This window comes from Paroedura picta, chromosome 12, assembly GCF_049243985.1.
Source record: "Paroedura picta isolate Pp20150507F chromosome 12, Ppicta_v3.0, whole genome shotgun sequence".
Classification (NCBI taxonomy): domain Eukaryota; kingdom Metazoa; phylum Chordata; class Lepidosauria; order Squamata; family Gekkonidae; genus Paroedura; species Paroedura picta.
The window spans coordinates 50,507,592-50,524,346 of NC_135380.1; the positions used below are offsets into that span (position 1 = coordinate 50,507,592).

At 55.5% G+C, this 16,755-nt stretch overlaps 1 protein-coding gene across 16 annotated transcripts in view; it reads left to right on the forward strand.

The window, feature by feature from the left end:
- Positions 1-2,910: 2,910 nt before the first annotated feature.
- Positions 2,911-16,755, forward strand: part of DNM1 (dynamin 1) — a 200,286-nt gene continuing 186,441 nt past the window's right edge. For 8 of the 16 annotated variants that reach the window (XR_013226072.1, XR_013226075.1, XR_013226073.1 and 5 more), the window contains exon 1: positions 2,911-3,361. Coding sequence is in view for 9 of the 16 variants with exons in the window: in XM_077307111.1 (XP_077163226.1) it covers positions 3,201-3,361 (161 nt within the window). In the remaining 7 variants the exon portion in view is untranslated. The remainder of the gene's footprint in view (positions 3,362-16,755) is intronic. The other 8 variants (XR_013226070.1, XR_013226071.1, XM_077307109.1 and 5 more) reach the window with 2 other exon arrangements.

Sequence of the window (16,755 nt, forward strand, 5' to 3'; positions counted from 1 at the left end):
GAACTGAGCTCTAGTCTGGAGAGGGGCTGGAATTCCAGGGGATCCCCAGGCCCCACCTGGAGGCTGGCATCCCTCAGTCCCCCTCCCAAGCAGCCCTTTCCTCCAGGGGAACTGAGCTCTGTAGTCTGGAGATGGGCTGGAATTCCAGGGGATCCCCAGGCCCCACCTGGAGGCTGGCATCCCTCCGTCCCCCTCCCAAGCAGCCCTTTCCTCCAGGGGAACTGAGCTCTGTAGTCTGGAGAGGAGCTGGAATTCCAGGGGATCCCCAGGCCCCACCTGGAGGCTGGCATCCCTCCGTCCCTCTCCCAAGCAGCCCTTTCCTCCAGGGGAACTGAGCTCTGTAGTCTGGAGAGGAGCTGGAATTCCAGGGCATCCCCAGGCCCCACCTGGAGGCTGGCATCCCTCCGTCCCCCTCTCAAGCAGCCCTTTCCTCCAGGGGAACTGAGCTCTAGTCTGGAGATGGGCTGGAATTCCAGGGGATCCCCAGGCCCCACCTGGAGGCTGGCATCCCTCCGTCCCCCTCCCAAGCAGCCCTTTCCACCAGGGGAACTGAGCTCTGCAGTCTGGAGATGGGCTGGAATTCCAGGGGATCCCCAGGCCCCACCTGGAGGCTGGCATCCCTCCGCCCCCCTCCCAAGCAGCCCTTTCCTCCAGGGGAACTGAGCTCTGTAGTCTGGAGATGAGCTGGAATTCCAAGGGATCCCCAGGCCCCACCTGGAGGCTGGCATCCCTCCGTCCCCCTCCCAAGCAGCTCTTTCCACCAGGGGAACTGAGCTCTGCAGTCTGGAGATGGGCTGGAATTCCAGGGGATCCCCAGGCCCCACCTGGAGGCTGGCATCCCTCCATCCCCCTCCCAAGCAGCCCTTTCCTCCAGGGGAACTGAGCTCTGTAGTCTGGAGATGAGCTGGAATTCCAAGGGATCCCCAGGTCCCACCTGGAGATTGGCATCCCTCCGTCCCCCTCCCAAGCAGCCCTTTCCTCCAGGGTAACTGAGCTCTGCAGTCTGGAGATGGGCTGGAATTCCAGGGGATCTCCAGGCCCCACCTGGAGGCTGGCATCCCTCTGCCCCCTCCAATGCAGCCCTTTCCTCCAGGGTAACTGAGCTCTAGTCTGGAGATGGGCTGGAATTCCAGGGGATCCCCAGGCCCCACCTGGAGGCTGGCATCCCTCAGTCCCCCTCCCAAGCTGCCCTTTCCTCCAGGGGAACTGAGCTCTGTAGTCTGGAGAGGAGTTGGAATACCAAGGGATCCCCAGGCCCCACCTGGAGGCTGGCATCCCTCAGTCCCCCTCCCAAGCAGCCCTTTCCTCCAGGGGAACTGAGTGTAGTCTGGAGAGGAGCTGGAATTCCAGGGTATCCCCAGGCCCCACCTGGCGGCTGGCATCCCTCCGTCCCCCTCCCAAGCAGCCCTTTCCTCCAGGGGAACTGAGCTCTGTAGTCTGGAGATGGGCTGGAATTACAGGGGATCCCCAGGCCCCACCTGGAGGCTGGCATCCCTCAGTCCCCCTCCCAAGCTGCCCTTTCCTCCAGGGGAACTGAGCTCTGTAGTCTGGAGATGGGCTGGAATTCCAGGGGGTCCCCAGGCCCCACCTGGAGATTGGCATCCCTCTGCCCCCTCTCAAGCAGCCCTTTCCTCCAGGGGAACTGAGCTCTGTAGTCTGGAGATGGGCTGGAATTCCAGGGGATCCCCAGGCCCCACCTGGAGGCTGGCATCCCTCCGTCCCCCTCCCAAGCAGCCCTTTCCTCCAGGGGAACTGAGCTCTGTAGTCTGGAGATGGGCTGGAATTCCAGGGGATCCCCAGGTCCCACCTGGAGGCTGGCATCCCTCAGTCCCCCTCCCAAGCAGCCCTTTCTTCCAGGGGAACTGAGCTCTGTAGTCTGGAGATGGGCTGGAATTCCAGGGGATCCCCAGGCCCTACCTGGAGGCTGGCATCCCTCAGTCCCCCTCCCAAGCAGCCCTTTCCTCCAGGGGAACTGAGCTCTGTAGTGTGGAGATGGGCTGGAATTCCAGGGGATCCCCAGGCCCCACCTGGAGGCTGGCATCCCTCAGTCCCCCTCCCAAGCAGCCCTTTCCTCCAGGGGAACTGAGCTCTGTAGTGTGGAGATGGGCTGGAATTCCAGGGGATCCCCAGGCCCCACCTGGAGGCTGGCATCCCTCCGTCCCCCTCCCAAGCAGCCCTTTCCTCCAGGGGAACTGAGCTCTGTAGTCTGGAGATGGGCTGGAATTCCAGGGGATCCCCAGGCCCCACCTGGAGGCTGGCATCCCTCAGTCCCCCTCCCAAGCAGCCCTTTCCTCCAGGGGAACTGAGCTCTGTAGTCTGGAGATGGGCTGGAATTACAGGGGATCCCCAGGCCCCACCTGGAGGCTGGCATCCCTCCGTCCCCCTCCCAAGCAGCCCTTTCCTCCAGGGGAACTGAGCTCTGTAGTCTGGAGATGGGCTGGAATTCCAGGGGATCCCCAGGCCCCACCTGGAGGCTGGCATCCCTCAGTCCCTCTCCCAAGCAGCCCTTTCCTCCAGGGGAACTGAGCTCTGTAGTCTGGAGATGGGCTGGAATTCCAGGGGATCCCCAGGCCCCACCTGGAGGCTGGCATCCCTCAGTCCCCCTCCCAAGCAGCCCTTTCCTCCAGGGGAACTGAGCTCTGTAGTCTGGAGATGGGCTGGAATTCCAGGGGATCTCCAGGCCCCACTTGGAGGCTGGCATCCCTCAGTCCCCCTCCCAAGCAACCCTTTCCTCCAGGGGAACTGAGCTCTGTAGTCTGGAGATGGGCTGGAATTCCAAGGGGTCCCCAGGCCCCTCCTGGCAGCCGGCATCCCCGCCACAAGATGAATACTACAACTCCCATGAAGCTCCTTGCGCTCCTCGGCGGCTCTCGGCCTCCCCCCAGTGGCTGTTGCGGGCAAGGGCGGTGGGACGACCGCTAGGAGCAGCCGCAGCCGCAGCAGCCAGGTGGCCCGCGGAGCTCTCGCAGGCGCCGGAGGTGGGCAGTCGGCGGGGCTGCTGCAGAGAGGCTGCTTCGGCGGCGGGAGGGGCGCCCCGGACACGCGGCTGGGCTGCGCTGGGCTGGGCTGGGCTGGGCTGGACGGGAGGCGTCCGGCTGCTGCCGCTGCTGCCGCTGCCGCTGCTCGTCGGATGAAGCCCCGGGGGGGCGCAGCGCAGCCGGAGACCCCCTGATCGCAGAAGGCGCCGCCCGCCCGCCGCCATGGGGAACCGCGGCATGGAGGACCTCATCCCGCTGGTCAACCGGCTGCAGGATGCCTTCTCCGCCATCGGCCAGAACGCCAATCTCGACCTGCCCCAGATCGCCGTGGTGGGCGGCCAGAGCGCCGGCAAGAGCTCCGTCCTCGAGAACTTCGTCGGCAGGTAAGGCCGCCGCCGCCGCCGCCGCCCAGCGCAGGGGCCCCGGCCGGCCATCCATCCCGCCCGCCCGCCCGCCCGCCATCACCGGGCTGTTTCCCCGTCTTGGCCGCCCGGGAATGCGGCTCCTCGGTGATGCCGCGATATGCGCATTAGCCCCCTCCCCCTGCCCGCAAATGCAGTGGCTGCCAGGAGAGGAGGGGGCTGCTCTAGCCCCCCCCCCCGATTTGGAAGGCGAAAGCCCCCGCCCCTGCCACACACACGGGCACATTGCAGGGTGGTGCTCAGCTTTGCTCTGCAGAGGCCAGGGCCGGGGTGATTGACAGGTGCCCTTGCCTTCCCTGCCGCCATCCTCAGGGAGAGAGCCGTTCCCTCCGCCCCTCCCCCCCCCCCCCGAGCATCCCGGGGTCTGTGTGCATGCACACATGTATGTTACACAAACACGCACAGGTCTAAAAGTACTAACTTCAGATGGGGGGCGGGGGAGGTTGGGTTGAAGGTAATTGGTGTCTGGATCTGGCTTGACATTTTGGGGAGGGGGAGACAGAAGTGAGGGGTCTGTTTGTGAAATGCAGGGAACAAGCCCTGCTGGTCCTATACAAAAGAAGCCCCCTGTCTGGAGAAGGGGGCTGCTGCCCACCTCACCCAGGAGAGGCCACGATTTTTAATCCTCCGTCCTTTCATTCCTGTGCCGAGGGGCAGAGAAGCAGGAGGGGGACATGCAGGGAGGCCGTTCAGATGCCGGAGGCTAGAAGCTGCTGGGGAGGGGAGGGGAGGGGAGGGGGGACTCCAGGGGAGAGGCTGGGGCTAGCGTTTGATGCCTGGAATGGCCACGGACCCTGCAGAAACCAGACAAAGCTGCCTGCCCGTTATGTAATCTCGAAAGGGGAGAGAAGTGGAGGGGCAGCGGGTGGTTGTGTATGGGGTGAGAAAACGCATCCTATTTTGAGGAGTTCCTTGCTTGGGTGCTCTGCAGCTGCCAGACAAAGGGCAGGCCCCTCACCCTTGAGAAAGAGGCCGTTTCTGAATGGGCAACAGAATCCCCTTAGGTTAAATTTGCTACGGGGGGGGGGTATGGGCGGGGGGGGGGCCAGGAAGAGCCCCATAGCGTTCTGCCAATTGCATGCGAATGTTGAGGAAGGATTAGGGAGGCAAAGCACGCTTGCCTCCAAGATGCTCTTGAAGAGCTGCAATTCCCCCAAGATCCAGCGTCTTCCCTCTTGCTGAGCCTTGGGCAAGGGCAAAGGCCAGCCAGGACCCCACGGGCCCAGGAAACTGGCATGCCCTTGGCCTGGCGGGGGAGGGATGCCTAGCTGCTCAGGTCACCTGCTGACCAGCACCTGAAGGTGGCTATCAGCTGGGCCAGGGAACTGTGCCTTTAGCATCTGTCGGGCGGTGCAATGCTGGGAGCCAAGAGGGCAAAGGGCAAGCTGGGCCCTGCAGCAAGGGAGGTGTACATTACGGAGGGCTCCCATTTCCTGACAAGGAAGCCCCTTCCCTGTGACCTTCAGCTCCATTTCCAGCCAGCCCTGCAAAGAGCAGAGGATCGTAAAAGATGGTCTGCACAGACGGGCGGGCGAGAGACACAGCCTCTGAGGACACAGGGAGCTTGCTTGTAATAGGCTTATGTTTTCCTGTAATTCTGACCGTTTGGGAATGGCCCTTTGCTGGGATCGCTGACCAGGTGCCGCTGAGAGACAGCATTTCCTTGTGCTTTCCTTGTGCCGGCTCTGCCCTCTCCTCCTTGCTGCTGCCTGCCGGAGAACGGTTTCCAAGGCAGTTATGTCTGGAAGGATCCAAAATGGCCACCATTGGCTCCCTTCTGGATCAGGTCAGGCAGATGTCCTTCGTAGCCGTTGGATTCTAGAGGCAGGCCGCTTGGACCATCAGGGAACAGAGTGCAATCCTATCATTTTAGGGATTAGGGAAAGCAACTGCTGCAGGGAATTGGGACAGTGGAAATCCAAAAACCTCCCCCTGGGTTATATCTGGAAGAGTCTGAGGCTGTTTCATACAGATGCCGGATGATCCGTTTGGAATCATTCTGAGATACCTTCAAAAATGTCCCAAAGGATTGTGGTGACATTGAGTATTCTCATCTCCCCCCCAAACCTCTTAGTGTTACCAAGGTTGACCCAAGAGAAGGCAACAAAAATAGACTCCAATAGCACCGTTAAAACCAACCAAGATTTACTCAAGGCTGGAGCTTTCGAGGGCATGTACAGAGTGCTTGCACTCAAAAGCTCATACCTTGAATAAATCTTTGTTGGTCTTAACGGTGCTATTGGGGTCTATTTTTGTTGTGCTACTTCAGACCAACACGGAGACCCACTTGAATCTCTCCCAGGAGAAGGCAGAGAGAGGAGATCTGTTGGTCAGCTAGAGCTTGGCTCAATTCAGAATGTCCAAAGAAAGGAGATTAGGAGAAACAAGTGGCGCATTCCAAGGGCCCCTTTGGATCGTCAAATGTCTTATTTATAGACCACCTTGCTTACAGGGACTCAAGGCAGGTTGAATATAGGGAGTCAGGACAATCGACAACAAGGGATATTATGAAGTCTGCGACCACCAGAAAGAAATGAGGCCTAGCAGAAATGGCATGACGGGATCCTACTTACAAGATTCTATATATTGACCATAAGTCCCAAGCCTCTACCCAAGTAAGTTTGTGAGCCATTTTGTACGGCCTTATAACCTGCGCAAAAAAGCCCCCTCGACTGGTGCAAAGGGCGTGGGAAATTGTATTCAGTTGCGTGAAGTTTCACAGGTGAGAAACACAAGCTAATTAAGGATTTATCCCTTGAGCAGATCCAGGTAACCCCTGGGGATTTGAGGAATGGAGTCTGGGGAGGACCTCTGTGGGGTACAGTGCCATAGGGTGCTCCCTCCAAATCAGCCATGTTCTCTGGGGGAACCGTAGTCAGCAGGTGAGCTGTAGTACAGAGAGATCCCCAGGTCCCACCTGGAGGCTGGCATCTCTGCAGTCAGCCACAGAAAAAGCTTGTAATTCTTCAGGAGTTCCCTGTTGTCTGCTGACATTAGACGGCCCAGAAGACTGGCTGAGAAATGCTGAGGTTTGCCTCACCCTGACCGTGTTTGCCATCCTGTTGCTGGTTACTTTACGAAGCGATACTCTTAAAAAGAGGGCCACTGCCAGTCGTGCTGTGACCACGTGCTCCTGGGTTTATGTGTCGCTAAAGAAACCTATGCTCCAAACGCACCGATGTGGAGATCTTGGGGGGGGGGGTGTTTGCTTTGTGTTATATCTGGTTCTGACTGGTTTTGAGGTATACAATCCCCCCCCCCCCCCCCGAATAAAAAGGCAGGACGTAACTTGGGTAGTGTAAGTCCGTTACAACTAAGGTTGGGAGCTGGTCCCAGCTGCAAGTCATGGCTGACCCAATAGCCTGATATTTTGCTTTTCAGACACACAATCGAGAGAGAAGGGATTTGAAGGCAGAGCAGACTGGTTTGACCTCTTCCTTATAGACTTGAACTGGATTGAAAATGGAGCAAGGGAGCAATCCTAAACTGGCCTAATCAAAAATAAGCCCCAAGGCCACAGAAAGTTAGTGTCCCTCATCTCTCCTTGGGTATCTTGGCCAGCATTAAGGCACATGCTAACCAAGAACCATCTCTCCTACCATTTACAAGAAGGTGGTCTGCCTGATTGCCCCCCCCCTCCCAGTGAGTCTTGCTCACCATAGGCGACCAGGTAAGAGGTTTACAAACCAGGACCAGAGGAGCTTGGGCAGAATTTCTGTTTTATGTGTCCTGCAGGCTTCAGCTACAGGCCACGACTGCATATTTGAAAAAGCCAGTTTGATTTGCAAAGTGCTTTGCAATCTTTAGTAGAGGCCTGCAGGCGCAGCCAAAGATTTGGCTGGGTGTTTGGAATCAATAGGTGAGCTTCAGCTGTCCTCCTGGATCTTTCTGTCTGCCTTCCCTCTCTCAGGCTTCTCCCTGCTGGCCTTCTCTTGGCTCTCAGCCTGTTCCGTGCAAGGCCTGATGTCATCCTAGGCCTCTACGGCTTCTTCCTTCCGCCTTCCTCCCCCCTCTTTCTCCTTGGCCTTTGGCTTGCTGTGGGGCTAGGATTGTGGGGGACTCCTGGAGATTTGGTGATGGAGCCTGGGGAGGACAGGGATTCTAGTGGGATGGAGCTGTGCGGGGCAGAGTTTGGAGAAGGGAAGGACCTCAGCACCGTTCCACGGGGACTGATGTCTGTCATGTGGAGATCAGGTGTGCTCCCGAGAGCTCTCCAGCTGCCACCTGGAGGCTGGCAGCCCTACGTGAGGATGGACCTCTGTAAAGTACAGTGCCGCAGAATTCACCCTTCCCCAGATAACTGGTCACCACAGTTGACATTTGCAAGTGAGGATTAAGCTGCCAAGATAGCACATGCTGGCAGGGGCTCATGGGAGTTGCAGTCCATGGACATCTGGAGAGCCACCGTTTGGCCACCCTGGCACAGAGGGTCAGCAGCAGCTGACAGCTCTGAAGTCCACCAGCTTTGTTGGCACTGAACCACACTGGCTGATGAGGAAAACTGCAGAAGCTGAAGTTCATCAGTAGCTTCCTGTGGTCACCATGAAAAGATGGGTGGGGAGGAGGAGGAGTGGAACAAGCTTCTCTGAAGACACCGTAGCGGGACTGAGGTGGTTCCGCCATACTTGTGCTCTTAGATCTGTCAGCCGCATTTGATGTGGTCGACCACGAGATATTGGCACACTGCCTCGCCAGAACTGGAATAAGAGGGACTGCGCTACAATGGCTGCTCTCCTTTCTCCGGAACCGGATGCAGAGGGTTGCAGTGGGGGATGAGTTATCGTAACTCTGCGATACTCTCCCCCCCACTTTTCAACATCTATATGCGCCCTCTAGCTCAGCTGGTCCGGGGCTATGGGCTGGGATGCCACCAATATGCGGATGACGCCCAGCTCTACTTCCTAATGGCCGGCCGGCCGGACTCCCCCCCCCAAATACATTTGCCAGCAGTTTGGAAGCGGTAGCTGGATGGCTCAGGCAGAGTTGCCTGAAACTCAACCCCTCCAAGATGGAGGTCCTGTGGCTGGGCAGAAGAGGGCCGGATCAGGAAGCATCCCTCCCATGCCTGGACACCTGCACCAATAGCCAGGAATTTGGGGGTGACCTTTGATGCTTCCCTTTCCATGGAGGCTCAGGTCACAAAAGTAGCCCCGACGGCGTTTTCCCATCTTTGCCAAGCCAGACTACTAGCGCCTTACCTGTCCTCAGATCACTTAGCCACAGTGATCCATGCAACAGTCACCTCCAGACTAGACTACTGTAACTCGCTCTACGCGGGCCTGACCCGGAAGTTGCAGTTGGTGCAGAATGCGGCTGCTAGGGTCCTCACTAGAACACCTTGGAGGGCCCACATTCAGCCGGTACTCCAACATTTACACTGGTTGCCAATTTATTTACTGATCAAGTTCAAGGTTTTGGTTTTAACCTTTAAGGCTACACGCAGCCTGGGTCCTGCCTACCTACAGGACCGCTTGGTTGCTTATGCCCCCCACAGGGACCTTTGCTCTGCGGGTGCAAACCTACTGGTGGTTCCGGGCCCTCGGGATGTTCACCTGGCCTCAACCCGGGCCAGGGCTTTTTTGGCCCTGGCCCCAACCTGGTGGAATGAGCTCCCGGAAGAGCTAAGGGCCCTGTCAGAGTTAACAGCTTTCCGCAGGGCCTGCAAGACGGAGCTCCTCCGCCAGGCATACGGTTGAGGCCAGGACGGGCGGTCCCGACATTAGATCTGGGCTCCCTGGTTTCATCTGAGTGATCTGATTGCCTCACTCCCATATTAGCAACCTGATGTCCCTCGGCTAACTTGGGGGGGGGGGGGTAGTGGGGTTAGTTAGTGCTCACCTGTTGCCTAACATTGATAACGTTGATAGTGTGGATTAGTTTTAATGGTTTTAACTATGCGTTTTATTGCAATTTTTATCTTGTAAACCGCCATGAGCATAAGGGAACAGCGGTATAAAAGTTTGATAGATAAATAAATAAATGAATGAATGAATGAATGAATAAATAAATAAATAAATAAGCAGTTCCTCCAAAGAAGTATCAGGAGTCAGTCTGTGGGACTGGCACAAGAACACCTGTTTATCAAAAGAGATCACGAGCTGAGGTATGTCACAAAAGTCGCCGAAGAAGAAGAAGAGCAGGTTTTTTTATACCCCGCTTTTCACTACTCAAAGGAGCCCCAGAATGACTTACAAGCACCTTTCTCTCCCTCGCCCCACAACAGGCGTCCTGGGAGGCAGGTGAGGCTGAGAGAGTTCTAAGAGAACTGCTCTGCGAAAAGTGTGGCTAGCCCAAGGTCCCCCAGCTGACTGCAGGAGGAAGAGGAGAAGGAGCGGAGAATCCAACCCGGCTTTCCAGATTAGAGTCTGTTACGCTGGTGTACCGCCTAATTTTGTGGATCTGCTTTTCCTGAATGGTGGGTTTTGTCCAGAAACCAAGTCTGTAGATAGATTCAGTGGGAACAAGAGGTAAATCCGAGCCTTACCACTAAAGTTCAGGTTGTGCTTATTTGGATCCTTCGTCATCTCAGATATAAAAACAGCTCCTTACATGTAGAAATATAGTGTCACAGGGAGAAAGGTCTAATCATTTTCTTCATTTTCTTTCAATCCCCTTCCCCCTTAAGGTAAACATTAAAACGTGCAGCCCCTGTTACCTTGCAGTAGTACTATCTGGGGAGGGGAGGGAGGGCTTAGCAACTGATTCTAGCTTTGAAAATGGATTACTTTGGAAACAAATGCAGGGAAACAGTCTTTCCCCCATCTTTTTGATATTTCTCTCATTGCACAGGCTCATTTTCTTCTTGTTCTTCAGAGCATAATAGATCACCTCCCAGTCACTGATAATTATTCTCCCAGTATCACTGACGCCCCTGTTAATGGATTATTCAGCAACGCGGAGACTATATTTACGATAGCAGATGTCCAGGGGGCTGGTGCTTCTCTGTGCGCATGCGTTGCATGCATCAGCAGCCGAAGGCACAGCATGGCGCTTGCAACACCAGATTATAGTGATAAAGTCCAGCGAAGGCGTGAGATGAAACCCGGGGGAGAGAGCAGCGGCTGCCGGGAACAGCCTCCCACCTGCTTGTTAGCATCAGCAAAGATGCAGAAGCCTTTTGGGGAAAGAGGACGTTGTCTTGGCTTGCAGACAGGTGGGCAAGTGCCGAGTTCGACCTTGGAATGGAACAAGAAGATGCTCCATTTGGGACGTGTGTGCAAAGAGGAGCTTGGGAGGGCACTGGCAAGGAACTCCAAGCTCTATGGTAGGTGGGCAAACATGCGAGGTCAGCTAAAGGCGTGGAGAGACTGCCCAGACAGAACACATGAAGGTGTCTTTTGTCAGCTGAACCAAGTTCGAGTTCAGGGGCACGTTTAAGACCAACAAAGCTCCCGTGTGCATGCAGACTTCTTCAGATACTGTGAAAGAGAATTTCCTCAACCATTTTAGAGAGGGTGGGGTGGGGGTAAATTGCCAGGAGGGCTAGCCAAAGTCAAGACACATAAGTAACTGGGTGTTGATCTGCACATGACACAGAGGGAAATCGGTGCTTCCCAGGTGCACAGGGCCAGTGGTCCTTCTAGCCCAGCATCCCAGCTGCCACGGTGGCCAAACAGTTCCTCGGGTGCCCAAGAACAGGGCAGAGAGGCTGAGGCTGTCCCCTGAAGTCGCTTCCCGGCTCTGGGATTCAGAGGCTGACTGCCTCTGAATGTGGAGGTTCCTCTTTAGGCACCCTGACTAGAAACCACTGGTAGACCTTTCCTCCACAATATCTGTCAAATCCCCTTTTAAAGCCATCTATGCCAGCAAATTCCACGTTACGCCAAGAAGAATTTCATTTTGCCTGTCCTGAATCTACCAGTCATCAGTTCCATTATAGATACTCTCAAGTTCTACCCATTTGGGAAAGGCAGAAAAATGTCTATTTGTCAGCTCTCTCTACCTGTGTGTAATTTTACAAGCCTCTATATCCCTTCCCCCCCCCTACTTTTCGGCCTTTCCTTCTAGGGAAGGGGCTCCGACCCCCTCACCCTCTTGGTTGCCCTCCTCTGTCTTTTTCCAGCTCTGCAGTGTCCTTTTTGAGATTCAGGACCCAGGGCCCCAGCGGTATTCCAAGTGAGGCTGCGACACAGATGGAACCAGAGAGAGGGAAGGGGCCACCCAGGCCCTCTAGGTCAACCCCCTGCTCAAGGCAGGATCAGCATAAGGCAGGCTATCATGATGGCCCTGGCAGGGCTTCCTGAACAATTTGGAGTTAATTTTTAATATATTTTAAAAATGTGTTAAACATTTATTGAGTGACATGTTGACCCCCCCCCCAAAAATGGCCAGTGATGAGCCTGGAGGGGAGAGGTCTCAGGTGGGCGTGTCCACAGCTCTGCTTCCCCACCATATTCTGCACAATTGTGCCACTTCTGGGGTTTCTCAAAGCCTGAAGAAGGTTTCAGGGGTTTCTCATGTGTAAAAACGTTGAGAAAGGCTGGCCCAAAATATCCCTGACAAGTATTCAGCCGGCTGGGGGGTGGGTCATGGGGATTGTAGTCCATGGACTTCAGGAGAGCCACACTCTGGCCACACCTGTGCTATTGCAACTACACCTGTGATCAAGTCCAGCATTGTGTTTTGCACACTCATCAACCGAATAACAGAGGCAAACCACTTACAGTCTCCTCCTGTTGTTGCCCCCCTCAGCAATTGATATTCAGAGATATACTGTTTGTGAACATGGAGGTTTCGATTAGTCATCATGGCTGACAGATGTTGATGGATGCATTCCCCTAGGGTTGCCAGCTCTGGGTTGGGAAACACCTGGAGGCTTTGGGGTGGAGCCGGGAGTGGGCGGGATGTGGGGTGGGGTGGGGGGCTCAGTGTTAGATAATGCTACAGAGTCCACCCTCCCAAGCAGCCATTTTCTCTGGGGAGCTAATCTCTTTAGTCTGGAGATTCCCCCGGTCCCACCTGGAAGCTGGCATTCCAATATTACCCTCATGGAGCCATGCAAACCCAGTGACCATCTTGATGCCCATGGCTTCTTGAGTCTGAACAGTGTCATATTCTGTGTGGGTGTGTGCGCAGGTGTGTGTCCTATTAGTGAATCCCATTGGCTCTAATGCAACAATTACACTGTGCAGTACCAGATACTCAGCACTTTGAGAGGATCAGGCCCCTCGGTGAGAACATTTACCTGTTCACTATAGAAGTGAATGATATGGAGAAGATGCAGTTTTCCTCCCGTTTGCAGTTCTGCCCTGGGAAATACTTGGAGATTTGGGAAGGTGGATCCTGCAGGGAGTGGGGAGGGACTGCAGTGGGGTATAATGCCATAAAACCCCCCTGCCAAAGCAACTGTTTTCTCCAGGGAACTTATCTCAGTCACCTGGAGATCCGTTTTAATAGCTGATATTTAGCTACAGGGTCAAATTTGTCTTGCTGTTTGAATGTAATTGTTGTCATGCTTCCCTACAATAAACAGCAGCTGGGATTTGAAGGTGGTGGGAGACAGGAGCTTAAGTAGCAGAATTGGGGGGGGGGGAGCCAAGGGGACTAAGTAATGATGCCATCCTCCAGCTGGGACCTGGGGATTCCCTGAATTAGAACTCCTCTCCAGACTGCAGAGATCAGTATTTGTGGAGGTGGGGAATTGGAGTCTCTTGGACACTTCCTTTTCAGATGCTGACTTTATGTGGGAGTTTGCAATAAGATCATTGCCCCCCTCTTGCTCCGGATTCCCGTGACTCCCAGGAAGGGGAAATTAAGAGCCTCCTTTTGGGAAGGAACATTGAGGCTTCTAAGCAGATAGCCAAGTATTGTGCCGCTACTTGCCAATTATGGCAAAAGCATGCCATTGGGAGGCTGTCATGCTGTAGCTATACTGAACCTAGATTCAAGTGGGTCGCCGTGTTGGTCTGAAGTAGCACAATAAAATCAGAGTTCAGTAGCACCTTTAAGACCAACAAAGATTTATTCAAGGTGTGAGCTTTGACACAGTTTACTGTGACACAGTTTACTAATATAACATTAACTTTTGCTTTTATATTCCTACTGTTATGATGGTCAGTTCTTAGTCTGAGGAAGAGTGCTTGCACTCGAAAGCTCACGCCTTGAATAAATCCTTGTTGGTCTTAAAAGTGCTACTGGACTATGATTTTACTATACTGAACCTGGTATGTTTTTGGTTTCATTATTGTTTTAGGCATTTGATTTATAGGATTTTTTTTACTGCTAAGTGTTTATTCATTCTCACAATTTGTGAGATTACAAATTTAAGACATGTGTCAGTTTTGTAGCTAGCTTGAGGCTGCATTACAAATCAATCAACTCAGTTCCCTTGGAGGAAGTGGCTGCTTCGGAAGGTGGACTCTGGCACTGGATCCCACTGTGCTGGTCCCTGTCCTCCCCAGGTCCCAACCCCAAATATCCTGGAGTTTCCTAACTTGGATCTGGCAACCGTCCCGCCCCCCCCCCCCCAGCCCCTGCTGTCAGGCCAGGGTGACCGTGACACGCCCAGCCCTCGGGCAGAGCAAAAGCCACAGGGCTTCCTTTAAACACCGGTGCTCTTTCTGGAATGGGAAAGCTCCAGGTTGCCCTTTTTTGCTCAGAGGGGGACAACAACAGTATTGGAATGATACCCCTTGATAATACTGGCCTTTATAAGATTAGTTTTGGTCTAAATTTAAACAAAGTGGCATAAATCCGTAGGCCACATGTCCTTCCCGCTCTGCAGCTAGCCATAGCTGCTGATGCATTGTGGGGTGGAGGGGGGGGGCTGTAGTCGGATTTGTGTTGCTGTGGATGCACAGGCATTCCGCCATATCTGTGCATTGTAATGCATGGTGGGAAGTGTAATCTTTGCAAAGGGAATGAGGTTTTAAACCGATGTCAGGTTTTCTACCTGAATTACACCTAAATGCAGATCCAAAGCCAGGACACAGAGGGAAGGGTGAGGCCAGCAAGCCGAACCTGGGGGGCAGGGAGCAGCTAGGCGTTTTCCCCTCACACCAGGATCTGTCAGCAGCTGAACTCCCGGCTGTGTCAGGATTGTAGAATCTCTGTCATAAATTAGCCTGAGTTCCTCCATGTCAGTTATATTACTAGATGGGGCCCGGCGCCTGCTAGTCCCGGCCTTGTAGTTTGTAAGCAATAAAATAGAATAGTGATGTTATGTTAACCTTATCTTGTTATGGGCAGAAAGGGCTGTTTGTTACCTCTTTCAAGGATGGGAGTTTGGAATCCTGTTTTGGTTTCACATATGTCTTTTCTCACTCACCTCCCCTTCTTGGGAACTGTCAAGTTTTGGGCGGGAGAAATGTATTGATAAGCTGAGGCAAATCTGGCTTCTAGTCAGATTTGACTTTTCAGTCCATTGCGTGTAGTGCTACTCAATAAAACTATTTTTCTTTTGAATAAGTTTTGTTGTGAGTTTCCTGTGCGCTTGACATCAAGTCAAATCTCACAACTCCTTTCACCTGCAAAATGCAGGGCGAGGGACATACTTTTTCTGATCAGGGAGAGGGCCTGGATTGGGACCTCTCCCAGGCCGAAGGCGCTGGTGCGGGGCCGCACAGCTCGGCCATGATGCGGGCTGTCTCGGGGGCAACCCCGGGACCCGAGGAATTTTTGGAACGTCACATCACCCAGCGCAGGCGATTGTCAAAATACGACCGCCCTACTGGGGATGAACGTTGGCCGGAGCACCTGGGACTGCCTAGCTACGCGCTGGAGCCTGTGGGTGAGACACAGGACTTGCAGTACAAGCTGGACAGGGTGACTAACTGGCTGCAGGACCTCTCGGGTCGGCTGGATCCGGAGGAGAGACGCCGAACACAACGCCTGCTAAGGGACGTGCTCGGTGGGGGTGCACACGATACCAGTGCACGGAGAGAGAGCGGTGGGTTTGCACTGCAGGAGCACGGCATGGCGGCCGCGCAAGCAACGGCAGAGGCGGCTGAGGCGCTGGCCAGAGCCCGGGCTCAGCTAGAGATCGAAGCCGAGGCGGAAGCACGCGCAAGGGCGCAGAGGGAGAGAGAAGACGAAGGCGAGGAACGAGAGGACGAAGGTGGCGCTGGCGGCGACGGTGCTGGTGGAGACGGCGCGGACGGAGGCGAGGACGCAGCAGCGGCGGCGGCGGCACGGGCAGCGGCGGATGTCGCGGGAGCCGAGGCGGCGGCAGCGGCGGCGGCGCGTGAAGCAGCGCGAGCGGCCGCGCGAGCAGCAGCAGCGGCGCAGGCAGCGGAACGAGCGAGAGTGGCGGCTGGGAGAGGGAGAGGCATTGGCCGGGGTGCAAGACCCCCGGCCCCGGCCCCAGCACCGGCGGACTGGGGCCCAGGGCGCCTACCTGCCCACCTCCGTGGAGTGGAAATGCGGAACACCTATAAGTTCAAGGCAAAGTTTTCTGGGGACCCCTCCGATTTCCCCACGTTCCTGGTGCACCTCCAAGCCTACATGATGGACATGGGGTTCACTTTCCAAGACGACGCCGAACGGGTGCGTTTCGTGGGGCAAGCCCTGGAAGGCAAAGCTGCCAAATGGTTCGTGGATTTGTACCGTTACCATCCCCAAGCCACCCGCGACTACAACCATTTCATGAGGGCCCTGCGCCAGATGTACGTGGAACCGTTTGAACGGGAGACTGCGGAGAAGAAACTCCGGGCTCACCGGCAGGGAAAGTTGTCTGTGGTTGAGTACGCCAGGGAATTTAAGGAGCTGGCTTCCTCTGTACCAGACTGGACGGAGCCCCAACGTGTGCTGGCGTTTGTAGGGGGCCTCAATCCCACTCTGGCTGACAAGTGCCTCCTCCTGGAAGACCCACTCACTGTCGAAGGGTGGGTCCAGCTGGCTGGAGAAATGGAAAACCGCTTGGAACGGGCCTCAATGGTGCAAGCCCTGGCCGGGAAAACCATGGCGAAGACTTCCACCCCGGTGAAGACCAAGCCCCGAACCAAATTGGAACCGGCGGAGCGCACTCGGCGCATGGAGAAAGGGCTGTGCTTGGGATGTGGCCAAGCCGGGCATTTCCTCGCACACTGCCCAACAAAAGCGGCATCAACCCCGAAAGCTGCGAGCAGCGCCCCATCGAAAGCCACGCCTGCCAAGAAAACCACCACCAAGAAAAGCACCAAATCTCTCCTGGTTCCAGTGGCTGCCGTGCCAGCGGTGGACGACTCGGAGGAGGGAAGCGGGCTGGAGGACGAGGATCAAGCTGAGGAGCAGTCGGGAAACGAGGACGGTCTGCTGTAAAGGCGCCCCGCCAGCAGGCCGCCAACAGGGGCAAACGCGTGGTGAGTGATTCCCCCTTGCTACTCCTACCGGCCAACCTTTCTAACCCCAAGTCGGGGAAAACGGTGGGAATCCGATGT